This window comes from Musa acuminata, chromosome BXJ2-7 (genome assembly GCF_036884655.1).
Source record: "Musa acuminata AAA Group cultivar baxijiao chromosome BXJ2-7, Cavendish_Baxijiao_AAA, whole genome shotgun sequence".
In the NCBI taxonomy this organism is placed as follows: domain Eukaryota; kingdom Viridiplantae; phylum Streptophyta; class Magnoliopsida; order Zingiberales; family Musaceae; genus Musa; species Musa acuminata.
The window spans coordinates 33050390-33068505 of NC_088344.1; the positions used below are offsets into that span (position 1 = coordinate 33050390).

The 18116-nt window shown below is 34.9% G+C and overlaps 3 protein-coding genes across 7 annotated transcripts; 1 reads left to right on the forward strand and 2 right to left on the reverse strand.

The window, feature by feature from the left end:
• Nucleotides 1-2110: 2110 nt before the first annotated feature.
• Nucleotides 2111-3976, reverse strand: LOC103992383 (uncharacterized). 3 transcript variants are annotated; one of them, XM_009412058.3, is made up of 3 exons: nucleotides 3872-3976; nucleotides 3632-3686; nucleotides 2111-2818 (listed from the first exon to the last, which is right to left on the reverse strand). In XM_009412058.3, exon 3 carries the CDS (start codon nucleotides 2771-2773, stop codon nucleotides 2378-2380), a length of 396 nt encoding a protein of 131 aa, XP_009410333.1. In that variant the 5' UTR covers nucleotides 2774-2818; nucleotides 3632-3686; nucleotides 3872-3976; the 3' UTR covers nucleotides 2111-2377. The 3 variants fall into 3 exon arrangements, with proteins under 3 accessions (XP_009410333.1, XP_018684172.1, XP_018684171.1); XM_018828627.2 differs by lacking the exon at nucleotides 3632-3686 and having other exon boundaries at nucleotides 3872-3968; XM_018828626.2 differs by lacking the exons at nucleotides 3632-3686; nucleotides 3872-3976 and adding an exon at nucleotides 3100-3618.
• Nucleotides 3977-5221: 1245 nt separating this feature from the next.
• Nucleotides 5222-10677, forward strand: LOC135617648 (zinc finger CCCH domain-containing protein 31-like). Its single transcript, XM_065118088.1, has 3 exons — nucleotides 5222-5460; nucleotides 6255-6315; nucleotides 9718-10677. Exons 1-3 carry the CDS (start codon nucleotides 5382-5384, stop codon nucleotides 10475-10477), a joined length of 900 nt encoding a protein of 299 aa, XP_064974160.1. The 5' UTR covers nucleotides 5222-5381; the 3' UTR covers nucleotides 10478-10677.
• Nucleotides 10678-11085: 408 nt separating this feature from the next.
• On the reverse strand, nucleotides 11086-15895 carry LOC135617649 (AT-hook motif nuclear-localized protein 10-like). 3 transcript variants are annotated; one of them, XM_065118090.1, is made up of 6 exons: nucleotides 15710-15895; nucleotides 14806-15257; nucleotides 14134-14186; nucleotides 12575-12706; nucleotides 12118-12279; nucleotides 11086-11559 (listed from the first exon to the last, which is right to left on the reverse strand). In XM_065118090.1, the coding sequence occupies exons 2-6, from the start codon at nucleotides 15191-15193 to the stop codon at nucleotides 11413-11415; spliced, it is 882 nt and encodes a 293-aa protein (XP_064974162.1). In that variant the 5' UTR covers nucleotides 15194-15257; nucleotides 15710-15895; the 3' UTR covers nucleotides 11086-11412. The 3 variants fall into 3 exon arrangements, with proteins under 3 accessions (XP_064974162.1, XP_064974163.1, XP_064974161.1); XM_065118091.1 differs by having other exon boundaries at nucleotides 15630-15766; XM_065118089.1 differs by lacking the exon at nucleotides 15710-15895 and adding an exon at nucleotides 15518-15701.
• Nucleotides 15896-18116: the final 2221 nt, after the last annotated feature.

Consider the following 18116-nt stretch of genomic DNA (forward strand, 5'->3'; position numbering starts at 1 on the left):
CAGGATTTCCTAACTCAGTATTACAAGCAGGTTTGCAGTCATTATCTGACATAAGCAGAGCACACACACACACACACACACAGCTGCATAAAGAACAATTCAAATGCAGATGCTTGTATGCATGTAATATGTTTGAATACGTGTTTTTACTGTGAGACACTTCAACATTCCTGCAGTGAATTATCTTGGCAACAAACCTATCTAAAAAAGAAATCATAAGTAGCTCAAGTCTACTCAGATTTTTCGGTATGAAACATCTCAAATCCAACTCACTAGTAAAGTGTTGAGAAGAACAATTCCTACACATATCGAGTCTGTCACTTGTTGAAGATATGCAAGGCCTGAGATTACAGATTCTGGAGGAAAATAGATATGTACTGTCTGGCCACAATTTATGTTATCCACATTAACACAGTTTGCTAATGCATTCAGAGGAAGGCTTGGAATCAACACAATGGATGTCATGGAAAGGACTTTAATAGTGTTAATGAAAACTAAATTCCAACATCCATTTTTCGGTACGAGGGAACGTAAATCAAAGAAACAAGTTTCAAAACATGGTCTTCGCTAATGCAAATATATTGCGTGCCGGATAAAAACTTCTAAGCAAATTATCCTCTGTGATCCGATAGAAATTTATACCATAAGATGAAATACTAAATTGTCAGTAGTCTATCGTCAATGACACTTCAGCTAATTTCTATATAATTGTATGTCATAAGCACTGAGAAGATAATTGGCAGTTCTTTTGTCATTTCTCATCAAGCATGGCATGGAAAATTAACTTCTTATTCTTTTATGACAAATAAACCGAAAAGCCACCTCACAGAGTCCTAAATCCAAATTCAGATAAAGTCCAGATGATGTTATGTCATTCTATCTCAAAAAGTCATTCGACACTAAATTATTAATAAATCCATAAGCAGTTGAAGTGTCAGCAGCATAATTCCCAATCAACAAGACAGAATCTAAAGAACTTTGGAATTAACTCATTGCAAGGTATTTAACTAAAAAATCGAGCAAATGCGTGATCACGATTTAAGAAAGACAGATTCTTCTCACACAACAGGTATTACCACTGAACCTAGCGAACAGGCCTCACAAATAAGCTGTCGTAATCAAAGTCGAGAAGAAGAAAATACATTTCTAGATGACGTCGGAAACTTAAACAGTCCTACTGACTCACATACATGGAAAAATGAACTAAGAAGAAGGTTAGCGACTTCCATGCATCTGAAAAGCACAAAGCAGTGGCGACGAGTATTTATGATGAGCATCCATTGAACAGACTCAGAAGCAAGTTAGAGAGATGCCAAAAAGCACATGATATAGGCAAGCATGACACAAGTTAAATGGGAAAAGTACACACCATATGGTAATGAAACAGATAATATGATTTAGTTAATTTGAAGCAATCAAAGTACTTGTTCAAATCACTAATTTCAAATTCAAATGTACCATGAACATCAAATGCAACAAATGATTGCCAAATTAAAATAATTAGAGAGGGTCACCATCTGCGAAGCTGGAACGAAATTATTAGCACCAAAGATTGTAACACGTACTGCCATGAATCATGGAGAGGAAGAAAATTCGATATGAAAACCAATAAACAAAAGTAGTGTATATAAAATGCAACAAATGATTGCAAAATTCAAACAATTAACGACAGTTACCACCTGTGAAGCTGGAAATTTTGAATACCATCAAATATTTGTAACACATATTGCCGTTAGTTTTCTTCCATGATTCACCCAATTGCATACAAACTCACAACCAAAGAAAATGGAAGAAGATACAAATGGAACCAATCTCTCAAGAACTTCAAGTTTCAATCGCAATGATTGTTCAAAGGCACAAATATATAAACAAAAGTCTCTTGACACAAAATAAATAATTGATAAACTCAAAATATTGAGCAATATGATAAATATAGTAACAGAAACAAAACTGAAAAATGCACCCAGCTAAATTTTCTTCTTACGATATTTTAACAAATAAGAATCACAAATAACTGCAACTCAAAGAAATCAAGATAACAAAATTTATAAAGAAGAATTATTTGGATGTCGCATGAAATATCAGTAATAAAATGTTATTGAGAAACAGATAAGATAATGATGTGCTCAAAGCTCTGCATTGAAATGAAAATGAAAGTTAAAGGATATTTTTTACACCGTTTGGACATCCACAAAGATCAGGAAGCAGTATGATCTAGTCCCTAGCTTCCTATATGGTTCACTTGTGAAAAACAAAGGAGAGGAGAAACAAAGCGACTGAAAAAAAAAGGTGAACTGATAAGGACTTGAGGTGTTCACCATGTCTGGTTTTGTAATGGTAGCGAGATAGCAAATTAAAATGTCGGTTTGAACATGATTTATGCCTCAGCAGCCCGTCGAGGCTTGCTCTTCCGCCGGCTTCCATTGTGTCGAAAACCATTGGACCTGGTTAACTCTTCAGTTTTTGGTTTCAGTTCATCGCCATTCTCCTCTGAAACTAAATCAGGATTTTCTTTTACTTGAGAGTACCTCTTCCTCTTCTTCCCTTTTTGCCCCATCGAACCATTGAGCTCTTTGCTTGTCACTGTAACCTTCGTATCATCTGTCCCTTCTTCATTCTTTTCAGTATCATCTTCATCTATGTTATCCTTCAGGGTTTTCTGCAGCCTTCCCCTTCTTTTATATGCAGGAAGGGGTTCTTCACCATCATTATCCAGATCCTCATGACTTGCAACTGCTGTCAATTTCTTCCCCTTTCCTCTGCCTCTTCCCATTAACCCACAAATAAGCAACCGAAACAACTTGAACACTCACATACACTGGCAAATATAGGAAACATTATTGAGAATAATTAGTTCCAAATGCTGCAATTTCATAATTGACTTCATATCTACAATACAATGCTCTAAAAGGCTTAAACTTTGAAGGGCTAAATACATAAATTAGACAAAGAAATCCAATACCATAAACTGCTAAATGATTCAGCATAAAGGTGAGTAACAGGAATGATTCATTATTAGGTACTACACCAATCGAGAACCTTGTATACTAAGCTAAAATAATATTGGAAAGATAAGTGAGCTGAAGGTATTTTGTTTACCAAAATGATCTTGGAATGTGCTCAAGATTGCGCAGCAAGACACAAATATTGAGCATGCAACTTCTCGAAACAACAAATGTTTTTTCTGGAAAGACTACATATTAGCCGAGAAAGATCTTTCAAGACGACAAGATTGCATGAATGATTAGATCCAAGAAAAGCTAACAATGAGGGTTTAGATGTTGCCGGCAGCACACCTCCAAAAAAAGAAAGGAACAGAAAGGATCTCCGTCTCCTAAAAAAGAAGTTGTTTTCTTGATCAAAGAACGACCAAAGATTATCCTTTTGAAGAACACTCGACCTTCAAGAGAGCCCACGAGAATCACTCGGGTCGGTCCTCAATATTGCATAGAGTGCATGATCTGTAATTTTGGGGGAAACGCAGAGACACTCGGGCTGAATCGAGATCTCAATAATTTGAAGAAACCCCAAGAAAAGAAACGATCTTTACGATATCAAATCCCAAAACAGAAGCAAGAAAGACGTCTGAGGACGAGAAGATTTGCCACAGCTTACAGTTTTCACAACTGACCTTACAGGAACAGAAGCGCATCTTCTTCGACCACCGAAATCCCATCCGCCCCAACCTGGTAAGTGAGAAACAACCCAACAAGATCGGATTTTTAACTCAGATGAAGAAGAGGAAGAAGAAATGGGCAAGAATTAATGGTTCAGATTCTGATCACTGGATGAATCAGTCAAGCCTTGCATCATAAAAGAAAGAACCAGGACTAGACTTCAAGAAGAAGAAAAGTTTCACTGAAAGATAAACCTCTGAGCCAACATATGAGCAGAGGATGCTGCTGCAGGCCACCAACGAAGGCATAGAAGTGAAGAGAGAAGAAAGTATCTCCTTTCCTTCTCAGCCCAATATATACACACATGTATAACCAGATATACATATTATATCAACTATCCTTACAATTAATTATATGGCATCTAACTTTGTAACATGCTGAAAACATCTAACTCAGTAGAACACAGGAAAAATACATGATCAAATAAGCCTTTTACCAGTCCATGAGACAAGAAAACCCAGGGAAGTGATCAGTGAGCAGAAGTGTCCTAATTGTACTATGATGGGTGGACCAGATCAAGTGGATTCTGCTCACCAAATCAGCAACTTTTGGGCTGGTTGGTGAGAGTAAGAAACACACAAACCTTCTTTTTCTTGAGTTACCTTAACATTATTTTCTCTATAGGGTTGGTGAGAATAACAAATATATTATATCTCTTTTTCTTGCCACTTTGATTTATTTTTCTGGACTTAACACTTGTCCTCATTAGCAAGATAAATGGGTAAAAGATTTGTTCTCAGACTGTCTTCTTTTGCAAATATCTGATCCGAATCTTCTGCATTTGATCAGATTGATGATATATCCTGATTGGGCTAATAAATTTCCACTCTTATTTTCTGGTTACAGTCAATATATATTACTGATATGTTCTATATTTAGGCTCTTTCTCTGATTGCAAATCGGGAAAACGTTACCATGTAAGTAGAAAATCTACATATGATTCAGTGAATCCGTTTTAAGATTTCATGTAGCTTTTTTACCATCAATGATGCTTAACTTAATTAGCTAACCACAATAAGGCTAAAGGTTAGATTATCAACAAAAATTTTGAAGGTATTAATAGTCTTAAAAAAATTATCCTATAATTAAAACTTGTCTTCACCATTTATTTTTTATAGTAAAAAATAAAAATAAAAATAAAAATAAAAATAAAAAATTCAGATACATGCACTTGTTTGAATCCCAAATCAAATCCAGTGGTTAGATCCTCCAAGCCACGTCCATCAGAAGTCACGTGCGCGCCACACGACCCCTTCGAGCTGGATTCAATGATGCGGACGCTCGTGAGAGGGGCAGTTTAGTCATTGCGAACAGATCATTTGCTCAGGCCAGATACCAAATAACAAAGTCTTGAGGTACCCACAATTTTTACACCGTTTGAGAGTCGCACGGGCCCCATCAGCTGTCCATTCAAGGCACGGGTGGGTGACTGAGTGGTTTCTTAGGGTTGTTTTGCCTCGCGGGATCGTCGCCACCACAACGCACTAGATTGGAATCACACGGTTGACGTCCGCACCCACTGCTGCATCTCCTCCAACCTCCTTTTTATTCATTGTTTGCCAGCTCTTGTCGGGCAAGCTAGGGTTTTTGCTGCGCCTCTGTCTCTCTCGCGCGCTCCCCTCCCCTCCCCTCCGCTCCCGATCTAGGGTTTTATTCAACCCCTTATCTTCCGCAATCCTTCGGTCCGCGGAAGTTACTGTCGCCATGGACGCACGCAAGAGGGCGAGGGCGGACGGAACCACCAACGGGGGCAGCGGCGCCACCGGTCCGAAGCGGATCAGAGGTACGCCAAGTTGAGTTTTTCTGCTTAGCTCGTGTAGGAATCTTGCTAGATCCACCTAGTTGGTCCGGATCTAACGGTGATCTAGGGCCCCCTTCTGTCGGCTTGCTTGTTGCTCGGTGGTGCTAATCTCGTACCGTAGAGGTGGATCCAAAAGCGAATACGTTGTGATGCTATTGTTTTCAGACTATAGCTTTACTTGGGGAATGTCTATCAGATGTTCCTATGTTTTCCATCTGCTTGTTGCCTTAATTGTAGATTGATGAATCATTGTCATACGGTAAGAATGATACTCAGTTGATCTATGTATGCTGAATCCTCATGATCAGCAAATCTTCCTATTTGATAGTTCAGATGTTTTGGTTGATCATGTACATTAAAAAGAAGCTCTTCTAGTGGGAGCGTTTGTTGAAGCTCATATGAGTCTTTTTTGTTCACATTGTAAGCAAGTTAGGATACCATCATTGAAGACACACTATAAACTAGAAATTATTTTGGTATTACTACTGCAGGTTACTAGTATATTCTCATTGCTTTCTGGAGTCATAAATCTGATCACACTGCAACAATCACACATACTTCTCAATCCATATTTCTATGCTTCTGTTGCTATTTTTACCAAATGCAGCCATTTGAAATTCCGAAATCACTACATCAATACTCACAAAATTATCTTTTTTAATGACTACAAGATTCCTGATTTGTGATTGATAATATAATTCAGATATGTCAGAAGCATGAAGATAACTGATCACTGAAATTTTAACTGAGAACACATAATTAATGTTATGCTACAGAAACGGACTCGAATCCATCTGGTCTAGGAAGCAAATCGAAGCCATGCACCAAGTTTTTCAGGTTCTAATTCTAAACTGTTCAGGATAAATTTCAAAATGAACTTTTTTTAATCATTATATCTTAGTTAACCAGCAAATTTGGTTGATAATTTCATATTGTGTAATTTGTTAAGGCTAATGAATTGGTCATGCTAGCTGTCATTACAGGTTATTATAACTTTATCAAAGCTAATGAATCAGATGTCTAAGCTGTGGCACAGGCCCTGCTGGTAAAACCAACCTAAGAAGCTTATTGAAAAGTATAAATAGGGTATTTGTGGAGGTGCACGAGACATGAAGACTTCACTGCTTCAATGAAACCTTGAAGAATACCTACTGTAATGAAGATATTATTAATTGTTTCTTTAAAATACATTGTTGTGCCTAATCTTCTGTTTCATAACAGATTTATATGATGCATATCAAACTTCCATCTGGGCGGAGGGAGGTTTTAGGGATTTCCATTGTAAAAGTTAACCAATTAAAATTGTTTCAATAATGTGTATCATACTCAAATAGCTTTTTTTTATACTTATAACAAAGCTAAAAGTTTGCAAGGTATTACAGATTTGAAGGTGAGAATGTTCCATATCATATTTTAGATGCGCAGAGGAATAAAGCTGGTCTCTTACAACCTTGTCTCTTATGTTATATCACAGGGACTAATACTTGCTATTTATAATGGTTACTGTTCCTTGAAGCTTTGTCGTTCAGCATCTTATTTGCATTTTCATTTGGTATCTGTGTAATTTTCTGGTTTGCAACAGAAGTAATTTTATGTTTTGAATTGTCGCAAGTTTCCCTACTTTAAGATGGTCATTTGTTGAAGCCGGTACCTTTAAGTAAGAACACTTTAAGTAAGAATGGTAAGATAAGTTTGTAAGAAGATCGTTGTTATTGTTAAGATAATTTTGTAAGAAAATTGTGGGGTAAGATAAGTTTGTAAGAAAATTGTTGCTATTGTTAACAGACGTTTGTAAGAAAATCATTTCGAATGATAAAATAATTAGCAAGAAAATTGTGATACATGCTTGTACTCCTGGTTCATGGCTGCCACCTGCAGGCAACTTTAAACTCCAGTTTTTCTGCTATGGAACAACCTGTATTTACCAGTCCAACCAAGTGCCATCATCAATATTGATAGCACAATACCAATACATATATTTGGTTTTTATTTTTGTATTATTTTATTCAACGTTGTCACGTGACGTTAGTCTCAATTTACGATCTTGAATATTACATCTATGTTCAATTTACATATGCTAAAAATAAGTAAAGATTCAATAGAACCAGCTGCCCAAGCATTGACCGCGTCATCAAGTCATGATCTTTCAACTCTCAGATGTTTCTCATCTACAAGTGTTGCAAAAAACCTGTAAACAAACAATGTCATTCAGTTTATTGTCTGAATGTACAAGTAGCTAGAATATTGCTTGATGCACGAGGGTGCCATGGACACACATCTGTCTTATATATGTAGAAGTACTCCAAGTGTCACTTTGTAGTTATTAGACGTTGGGTTGAACTTGGAGTTTGATATTATCATTATTACTGTTTAGGAAAAGATACTCTAAGAACATCACATGGTTGACTTTTTTGTATTTGCATATTACTTAGACTCATCTTTTGATATTATGCATTTATACAACACCAAGATGAATATCATAATCTATAACAAGTTATAGTTTCATGTGCATCCTTGAAAATTATATTACTGTTCATGTTGCATCAGGTACTTAGATTGACCTCATGTCAGATGCTTGATACTGTATTTGTCCACTTAAAGTTGTGTTTGATTTGATGTTAAAATAAATGTATATTTTCTTAGCCCATCTGACTGAGTTTCATCCCTTTTATTTTGTTTGGTTGTTAACCTTGGTAACTAGCTAGGTGTATTGCATAGCAAAGAACCATAAAAATGTGCAGGAAGAGGAAATTTGAGAATATATGGCTATTTATTAAGGTCTATGCTTTTGTACTAAATCTTCATTACCTAAACCATTCAGTAGGGGATGAGCTTTCAGTTAGAAATATCTAAAGGAAAATATTTAGAAATCCAATAGTGGTACTATCAGAAATAAACCGCTGAGGTAGACAATGGGTTTTGTGTTCATTAATTGGATATACCCTTTTAAATTAAGCATTAATCTAATAGTACGTTTGGAATGAAAATGAATTATTGCTTATGCTGTCCATTTTGTGATAGATGAAGTCAATGCCATAGGGCTTTTTCACTGTTTGTCCTAGATGATTTGATAATGCTAAGGATAACCTATGCCATTTATTTACTAATCGTGACACCATTCCATGAGTCATGAATTATTAAAAAAAAAGAGGACTGAGAGGTGATTTTAGATGAAACAAAGGCTTTATGGTTAGTATTGTATTGAAAATATATTGTTCTGATTATTTGTTAAAAGGAATAAATTTCCGATCTAGGAATATATCCATTGAGGTTGATTTCATTTCCCCTTCAAAGAGGTTGTTACTTCACCCTTGCTTGTATAAAACCTTGGTAGTTCTTTACCTGACTCCAAGCATGTGTTCTCTCTGTAGGTTTTTTGTTTATAAATTTGAAACGTGTTTTGTTTTTAACTTGGGATTTTTTAAAACAAAAATAAGATAGAATACTAGGTCAAATGAGTACAGCCATCCTTAGTTTTTAACTAAGGATATTGATTTGTATAGAGCTCAGTGGAAAAAGAGGATCCACGAACTGACCTCAAGTGGATTGTTAACTTTGATGTTTTTTTGTTCTTGTTTATCTTTGACATGCACGTGTTCTTTATTGGTCTCCATTTCTTCAGTTTGAAGAATAGCCTCTATTTTGGGATCAGCTATGGATAGCCAGATGAGATCTCTTGAATTGTCATTGTGATTTAGAAATAAAAGGCATGAAATTAAAATAAAAAATAAATCTTTGGCTCCCAGCTGCCTGCTGCTTCTCCATAGTTGATTTTGTAAATGTTGCTGCTTTTGTTTTCTAATGATGCTTGCATCCTTCATTGATTGTAATGTGTAGTAAGTATAACATTGCTTTTTTCATGTATAGTAACTATTTCATGTGTAATCCATATCTTTCATGATTGTGATATATTTATATTTCATTATGACCTTTTAAATGCCAATGATGAGTACGTATTTTGAAAGGTGTTCTGATTAACATCTCAAGAAATTATCTTATCTACTTTTGTATATTGTTAACAATCATGATCGTGTCAGAAGTTGGAACTGGCCTTAACCTGCCTGAGTTGATTTTTTAATGATGAGATTTACCTGGAATTGTGATAGTGTTTTAGTATCTTTACTTGTGTGTTGTCTTTATGTAACACGCCAGCTCTTCTGTTTCTTGTTTCTTTACTTAAATAGCATTGGTCCCTGTCCAAGTAGAATATATTTTCATCAAAACTTTTACGTGATGCAGCACTGCTGGGTGCCCATTTGGTGAAGGGTGTCATTTCCTGCACTATGTACCTGGAGGCATTGCTGCTGTTTCACAGATGACCAATTTGGGCAACCCGACAGTCGCTGCTGCCAGAAATCTTATGCCTCCTTCAACAATCCCCAATGGTCTGCCCTCTTCTGCTGTAAAGACGCGCATGTGCAACAAGTATAATACTGCTGATGGTTGCAAATTTGGGGAGAAGTGCCATTTTGCACATGGGGAATGGGAGCTTGGAAAACCTATTATTCCATCCCATGATGGCCATATGGCACCCTCAATGGGTGGAAGATTTGCAGCCAACATGGAACCGCCTCAGCCGACTGGCCTTGCTGCTGCAACAAGCTTTGGTGCCTCAGCCACAGCAAAAATTAGTGTTGATGCTTCTCTTGCTGGTGCCATTATCGGTAAGGGTGGGATGAACACCAAGCAGATTTGCCGCATTACAGGCGTTAAGCTGGCAATAAGGGAGCATGAGTCAGACCCCAACTTGAGGAACATTGAGCTGGAGGGAACATTTGATCAAATCAAACATGCCAGTTCCATGGTGAGAGAACTCATCGTTAATGTTAGTTCTGCCACGTCGCTACCACCAAAGACTTCTGCTGCAGGAGCCCCAAATGCTTTGGGCAGTAACTACAAGACAAAGCTATGTGATAATTTTACCAAAGGCTCGTGCACATTTGGTGATCGATGCCACTTCGCCCACGGGGCGAGTGAACTGCGCAAGACTGTTCTGTGAAATGCTCTCTAGTAAATCTCTCTTTTAAATGGTTCCTATTAGCCCTTGTTGGTTGCCTTTGCATTGAGATCAGACTCACCACCACCTTGTTAGTGTTTTCCTCCTGTGCTGTAGTTGTTCTATAGCAGAGAATGACTTAAGAGACCTGTAGTACTCATAACTTTAGAGCATTTAGTTCTAAAGAAGCTGGTTTTTTTCTATTTTGCTCAGTTGTTGGAATAGACCTGCTAAAGCTGTTTGGTATTAACTAAATGTCTACTGAGATGCTGCTACAGCTTTTCTGCAATGTATCTGCCTTCATATACTTGTTATCTTGACTAGACTGAATCTATCTTGATATGGAGAAGAAAGGTTTTTAACTACTAATAGCAGCTTGTCATTGTGTTGGCATCTTGTTGTTTATGATTATTAGCTTTGAACTTGTATGACAATCAGTATATAATATCCATATTTAATTTCGCATCTGAATTGGAAAATGATTTAAATAGAATTATAAAGACTTCATGAGCGTATTATTATCAGTATAGAGAAATTATAAGCGTTGGCTGAAGAACCAAAAATGACAGTCATCTTCTTAGAAGAAACAACATTACTTGTCACCTCATAAATGGCCAAAACAAGAGCTCAATAATATTGGATTATAAATTATGTAATATCTATACATAGAACATTTGTATACAAATTACAACCTGTATTAAACACAGAGCAGATAGATGACAACCCCAACCCAAAGGCTGGTTGTTTGACATAAATATTTTTCCTGAGCATAAACTAAGTATACATGAGATATAAAGATGAGATGAATGCAAAGGCTTCCAGATTTACTGCATACTAATGACTAGTAACGTTACAGATCTATGCTAAGGTTATTCACAGCATGCTCGACAAGCTCCACTTTGGTATTCATCCGTACGATAAGATGAAGATAGTGATGCTCAAGCTGAGTAGCTCCCGGTGAGTGGATTTGTCGTTCCGATGGTTTCTCCTAGCATCAAAAGCTTTCCAGAGCCAGAAGCGGGCTCTGAAGCATGAACCTGCTCAGCTTCCTTCTTCCCTTCAGCAGTGAAGCTGCCCACAATGATCTGCAATGACCAATTCTTTGTGATACCAACAGATCACTGAGTTGAAGAATTGGACAAAATACTCAAGTTCAATAGCTACATAGGTAAAATCGCTTGAAAGAAGATATCACGACCTTTTTCAACAGCAATATAACATCCTTTCAAACAGTATCACGTAAAAAGATTGCTAAGACAAACCTGCTGGGTGAAAATGCACAATTCTTATACTGGAAACATCATTGGTTCTTGTGCACAATTCAACAATAAGTTTGGTTTACAAAAAGATGTTCATTAACTCATCACTTAAACCAATGAAAGTTTTTAACTCTCAAGGAGTTAAAGTTTTGTAAGGGCTGTATATGTTTAATCATAGTAAATGATGTGAGAATCCGAACAACAGGCAATAATCCTCAAAATTTTGTGTAGAGAACATCACGGTTATATATTCCGATACTAAGTTTTGAAGATAAGAGGGTGATGAACTTCCACAAATAACAAAGAAAACAATTCATTGAAACAGTCACTCTATTATGTGTCAGAACTGATCCATTCACTTAAAGAATCTCAAACAAGAATCACCTGGACGGGGGAGGCTGCTGTCAAAAGCCCTTCCACTCCACCACCTAAAACATGACCATCTGGACCAGCCAATGAAACACTGAGACCACCGGTTCGGCTGCGCTGCCCACCACTCTCAGACAGCAGGAATGATCCAGATAGTGACAATATTTCAAAACGCCCCTGCTTATAAAGGTTCAAGAAAATGTAAACAAAAACCAAAAAATAGGTAAAGTTGTGAAGACTCATTGAATCCGTATGTCTCGGATCATCAGTATACTGAAGCAGATAATAATATGATATCATTAAATTATTACCAAAAACAAGGATGATCTATCAGCAATAGCAATATGAAAGATCAAAGCAGATAAACTGGCTATAATGTGTCACGAATTATGAAGACAAAGCTTGGTGGCAAAAAAAGATCTAAAGCCTGCAAAGATAATTTAAATACAGATGGCAAGTTCCCAAATCAGACCTCGTATGTTACAGTACCACCAGATGTCGCAGCCTGACGAAGAGTCACATTTGAAATTGCACCATTGGCAGACAGAATACAAACTGCACGGGTGCTTTGCTGTGAGAACGCCATTATCTTTGCTGATACATCCTGAAATATAGCAAGCAGGTAGTTACAGTTTAGAATTGACTAAGCTGAACATAAATTTTAAAACTACATGCAATACAACCTGCAACCTAATCCCAACTAACTTGTGACTGACTTCTTTCTCGAAAGAGTAATCAGAATGATTATTTAGAACAAAAGGGAGAGTAACCAAGACAAAAAGAGAAAATCATCCACACATAGAAGATACCAACAGGGTGCAGTTGATCTATCCAGGAAATCAAATAGAATGGTAAAAGATATATCTGATGAGAAATGGCACAAAGAAAGTGAATGCAGGGTGTCTGTTGGTGGCCTTGCCATTAGACATTATACAAGCACCATAACAGACTTTTAGAATTAGGTCGTGAGGTATGTGAAGGCTTTATTTGTAGGAAAGAGCATCTCACAAGTAGGTCGCCAAATAGATCCAGTCATCAAGAATTGGATAGCTGTAGCAGAGCCCACAGGGTAAATCTATAAAAAAAGTGACAGTGACTATTTAAAGTACGGATTCCATTCTGCAGAATATTTGAATTGAGATGTCATAAGTTAATTGAGCTATGCATCTCTGTTAATTGAGCCATTTATTAGAATCAGATTAGGACAATCAATTTTACATGTTATACCATTTATTTCTTTTACCTAATTCCTCAATGCAGAGAACCTCCTTTCTGTTTTTTCATGTATATCCATATATTCCTCTCCCTTTGATCGTGGTTACTTGAAATTGCAATGATCAGATCTAAAGATCTAATGATTCGCAATGCGATTATGTTATATGTGACAAGCAATGATAAATCAATATCTAATTGTTGCATTTAACTCAGCACCAAATAAATGAAAAGCTCATACATGGGTTCAGATAAGATGCCAGCTATCTATTCAATGACAATATATGGATATTCACTTGATCGGTCATCTCTATTAAAACTCTGGATGAGAATTTTACTAACAAAATATGACTATGAAGTTCAAGTTGTTACAGCTTGACCTACAATTGGGTATTGCATGCAAAAAAAGTTATGGGCTACAAGAAAAAAGGGTGATGCAATATAAGATATAGTAAACATATAGCATGCAGATAAGCAGAAGCTGAATTTTGGATTTTTACTAATGACTGCTAATCAAGTTAATTAATCCACCTCAAATTAGTCATTGGAAAAGCAAAATGATCTAGCAACACCTGAAAAGAATATGGCCATTTTACCCAAAATAATAATATATTATAGTTCAAAAGCAAAGAATAGTAAGCAAATGAAATAAAACAATGCACAAAGACTCCAGAAGGCAGTATACCATCATTTGCATCTCTCCCGTGAGAATATGAGTTTTCTAGCTTAACAAGGATCTGATCTCAAATAAAGTGGTCTCTACCATAAATAAAGTGCTGTGAGTAAAGGTGTCCCATTAAAACAAAACAAAATAAGTACCTCTCCAATCTTAACTGTAATAACATGTGGAATAAATCCAGCCCCTGCTGAACCTGCAAGCAGTTGTCCTTGTAAGAACAAAAAATGCTAAAGATGCCAATGAAAAATTTACAAAAGACAACAATTCCAGTAGAGGTTATCCAAACAACAAGAAAGTCAATATGAAACAAAGTTTCTAAGAGCAAATTAATAATCAAACGATGATAACAGAAAGGCTTAATATAATCTTATTGAGAATGACAGAAACGGTATACAGAACCCAAATTTTAAATCAATTAACATGTTATATCTAAAAAAACCTCTGTAAATTCAATAAGTAATAGACACAAATTGCCAAGGAAGTACCACATGAAGCTTTAGTTGAAGTTGAACCATATCATGGGGAGGCTTATAACTATTCCAGAAATTAATACCAACATATAACTAAGAACTACAGCTAACAATGCGTCACATTAAAAGCAGGCAGTGATAGATGGCAAGGAGCAAACCATGCCTTATGTAAACAATCATTTCTTTTATTTTGATAATCTATCGAATGGTCATAAAGCAACTTCTGATATTTCATTCTTTGCAACAATCTACTAACAGAATCAGACTCATTCCTCGTTGGAAGAATAAGTAGAAGCATGTGACTACGAAATCCAATTGCAATTGGGTGAGAATCTAGATTACCCAGAGCTTCTAACTGCTTTTTCTTGCTTGAACCCGGTGGACGGCCTCTCGCTTTCTTCACGCCCTCTGCCGCAGCTGTTGCTGCGGCATTAGCAGCAGCAGAGAACGCTCCAGTGGTCGGAGGAGCTGAAGGACCTGCGGACACTGGGTTCACCGCAAGGATCACTTTACCATCAGGACCATACTTCCTTGGCCGGCCACGCTTCCTCTTGAATGGCTCTCCGGTGCCAGCACCAGCACCGACGCTGCCGTTGCTGCCACCGCCCGCTCCTTGGTACTGTGAGGGAACACTACCACCGCCCAGCGGCACAGATTCATATGCCGCAATCCCGTTCGAGCCGTCGACAACCTTTATATTGAACACAGGAGGCTGAAACCTTGCTTCCATGGATCCACACGCTTGATGTGTTACCACTGTTACAATCCCAACCGTAGACGACGAAGAGAGATCACTGCTTGCCGCCAAAAACGATAAAAGAAAAAACAGATTTTTATGATGCCCTTCTAATCAAAAAACTCGAATTTACACTATATTATAAATTTCAGGTATTAAAAGGTCGAATTTTAATCAATTCTTTTTCCTAAAAAGAAAAGAAAAGAAAACAACAAAATCGTAGTTTTATACTTCGAATATCTAATTAAAAAGATACAAAATATAATTAACAAGAGGAAGCCGATAAGAACCCTAAACCAAAGGCTCAAAACCACTTACCGGACCAGTAGACGGCCGGGTATGAAAGAAAAGGCCGGCTTTAGGTAAGAGAAAATACAAATCCCGACCCCTAATGTCAGGTAATTAGAAAAGAAATTAAAATATAAATTACGAGATCCGGTGGGCCGAATCCACGCAAAAATCCTCTTTGGTACGAAATGGGAGGACCGGGGAAGGCGAAGAAGAAAGCACCTGCGGTGCGAGGTGAAAACCCTAGAAAACCTTGCGGAAGAATCCCCGCTACGGAGAAAGACGACAAATTTGTGGGCGGAGTGGAGAATTTAGAATTCTCCCTTTTGATTTCACATACAAACCACTGTGCTTCACTGGAAAAATTTGTATTTATTATACATGCGTTTTTACAAAAGGCAAGTAAGAAAACCCCCAAATCGCTTTCCAAAAATTAGTAATATGGCATATAAACGGACACTCACTCCCCTCCCTTTGGTATCAATTTTTTTGTAGTATTATTGGTGGATTTATTTTTCAAATATATATATTAATTAATTCCAATACACGATTTATTACCTTATTATATATTGTTATTCTAAGATATTCAAAAATATCTTAACCAAGATATTCTAATTTTTATATTTGGTAAATTAACCAAATATTTTATATTTGGTAAATTAACCAAGATATTCAAAAATATCACAAGGATAATATATGACTTTGATTTTTTAAAAATATGTTATTTGAATCCGTAATTATTACATGCTATATATTGTTATTACGAGATCTCCCTCAAAATAAAAATAAATCAGTAAAACGTTTTATATATGGTAAATAACCATGATATTCGCAAATAGCGCATGGGAAAAATTTATATCAGACTCTTTTTTTACAAACAAATAACTCGGATTATTTTATGTAATATATATATATATGTATATATATACATATACATATACATATATACATATATATATATATATGTGTGTATATAAATATAAAAATATATATACATATGTATATACATATAAAAATATATATACAAGTATGTAAATATATGTACATATGTGTATACATATACGTGCGCGCGTGTGCCCACACACACACACACACACACACACACACACACATATATATATATATATATATATATATATATATATATATATATATATATATATATATATATATATATATATATATATATATATATATATATATATATATATATATATATATATACTTCTATTTTGATATGTTATAATTTTTTTATCATTATAATAAACATAATTTAATTGAGTTAAATATAATTAAAACATACCAAAAATCATTTGATATATCATATTATTATACAAATAGGTATTTATAATAATTTAAGAATAATATTGCTCAAATAAAAATTTAAAATAACTTATTACAAGTATTTTAGATATCATAATAAAAATATAATAATATAATTAAAAAATATTTCATATGATATAAATAAACTCATAACCTCAATCAAACCAATTATATATATACATACATACATACATATATATATATATATATATATATATATATATATACATATATATATATACATACATATATATATACATACATATATATATACATACATATATATATATATATACATATATATATATATATATATATATATATACATATACATATATATATATACATATATATATATATATATGTATATATATATGTATATATACATATATATATATATATACATATATATATAACCTTTGATATTTCTATGTTTTTTCTCAAAAAGCACCTTGTTTTTTTTTTATAGTGTTTTAAACTTTTAAATTTGGATTAATTTTTAAAAATATCAAAATTTGGGTTTTTTCTATGTTGGTAGCTCTCATTTTTATTTTTCTTGATCATTATATTATTTTTCAATATCCTAAAATACCTTCAACTGACAAACCAAAAAATGTTAAGAGTCATAGTGATTTTATATGCGTGGCAAAATCACTAGAAATTCCAATATGAATAAGAGACCTTATTAAAAAATATAAGTTAGTGCATAGTATATTATTGAATTTTTTGTTTCTTAGCTGTAAATTTTTTTGTATAGGATTATAATATTTTTGTGAATGTGTAAAGGATATCATAACCTTATTCAAAAATATTATAACCAGTATGATTTATGTTAAGTATGGGAAATCTTTTTCATTAGATATAGTAATGTGGGGCAACAAAAATAAAAAAAAGGAAAGAGAATTTGTCATTTCAATTTCACCCTTTCAAATGTAGGAGTTTCTCACTCCTATTCTTCAATCTTTTTCACTTTTTTTTTGGGGTCTTTTTCTTAATTTGTTTTGCACCAAATTTTAAACCCATTCGAATAAAATGTTTAATTAAAATGAAATTTGTTAAAAAAAGATAAATTTGAGAAATAAAATTTAAAATTCAAAGTTAAAAGTATTTTAAAATAAATATTTTTAAACAATATTTTTGGATAATATATTTTTTAACAGAACTAAGCATTTTTTTTTCACTCTCATATATATTATGCTAAAGATATTTTTGGCTTCATTGGATTCCTATTCTATCGGACCCAAGAATCCGACCCGCTAACACCAATACCCAAACCACGAAAGTGACAGACGCGTCCAAATCAAGA

Coding starts and splice junctions, on each gene's coding strand:
- LOC135617649 (XM_065118090.1), bottom strand. CDS start 15,193: ATGGAAGCAAGGTTTCAGCCTCCTGTGTTCAATATAAAGGTTGTCGAC. Junction 14,187..14,805: donor AAAGCAGTTAGAAGCTCTGG/GTAATCTAGATT, acceptor AACTGCTTGCAG/GTTCAGCAGGGGCTGGATTT. Junction 12,707..14,133: donor TTACAGTTAAGATTGGAGAG/GTACTTATTTTG, acceptor GCTATATTTCAG/GATGTATCAGCAAAGATAAT.
- LOC135617648 (XM_065118088.1), top strand. CDS start 5,382: ATGGACGCACGCAAGAGGGCGAGGGCGGACGGAACCACCAACGGGGGC. Junction 5,461..6,254: donor CGGTCCGAAGCGGATCAGAG/GTACGCCAAGTT, acceptor GTTATGCTACAG/AAACGGACTCGAATCCATCT. Junction 6,316..9,717: donor CCATGCACCAAGTTTTTCAG/GTTCTAATTCTA, acceptor TACGTGATGCAG/CACTGCTGGGTGCCCATTTG.
- LOC103992383 (XM_009412058.3), bottom strand. CDS start 2,773: ATGGGAAGAGGCAGAGGAAAGGGGAAGAAATTGACAGCAGTTGCAAGT.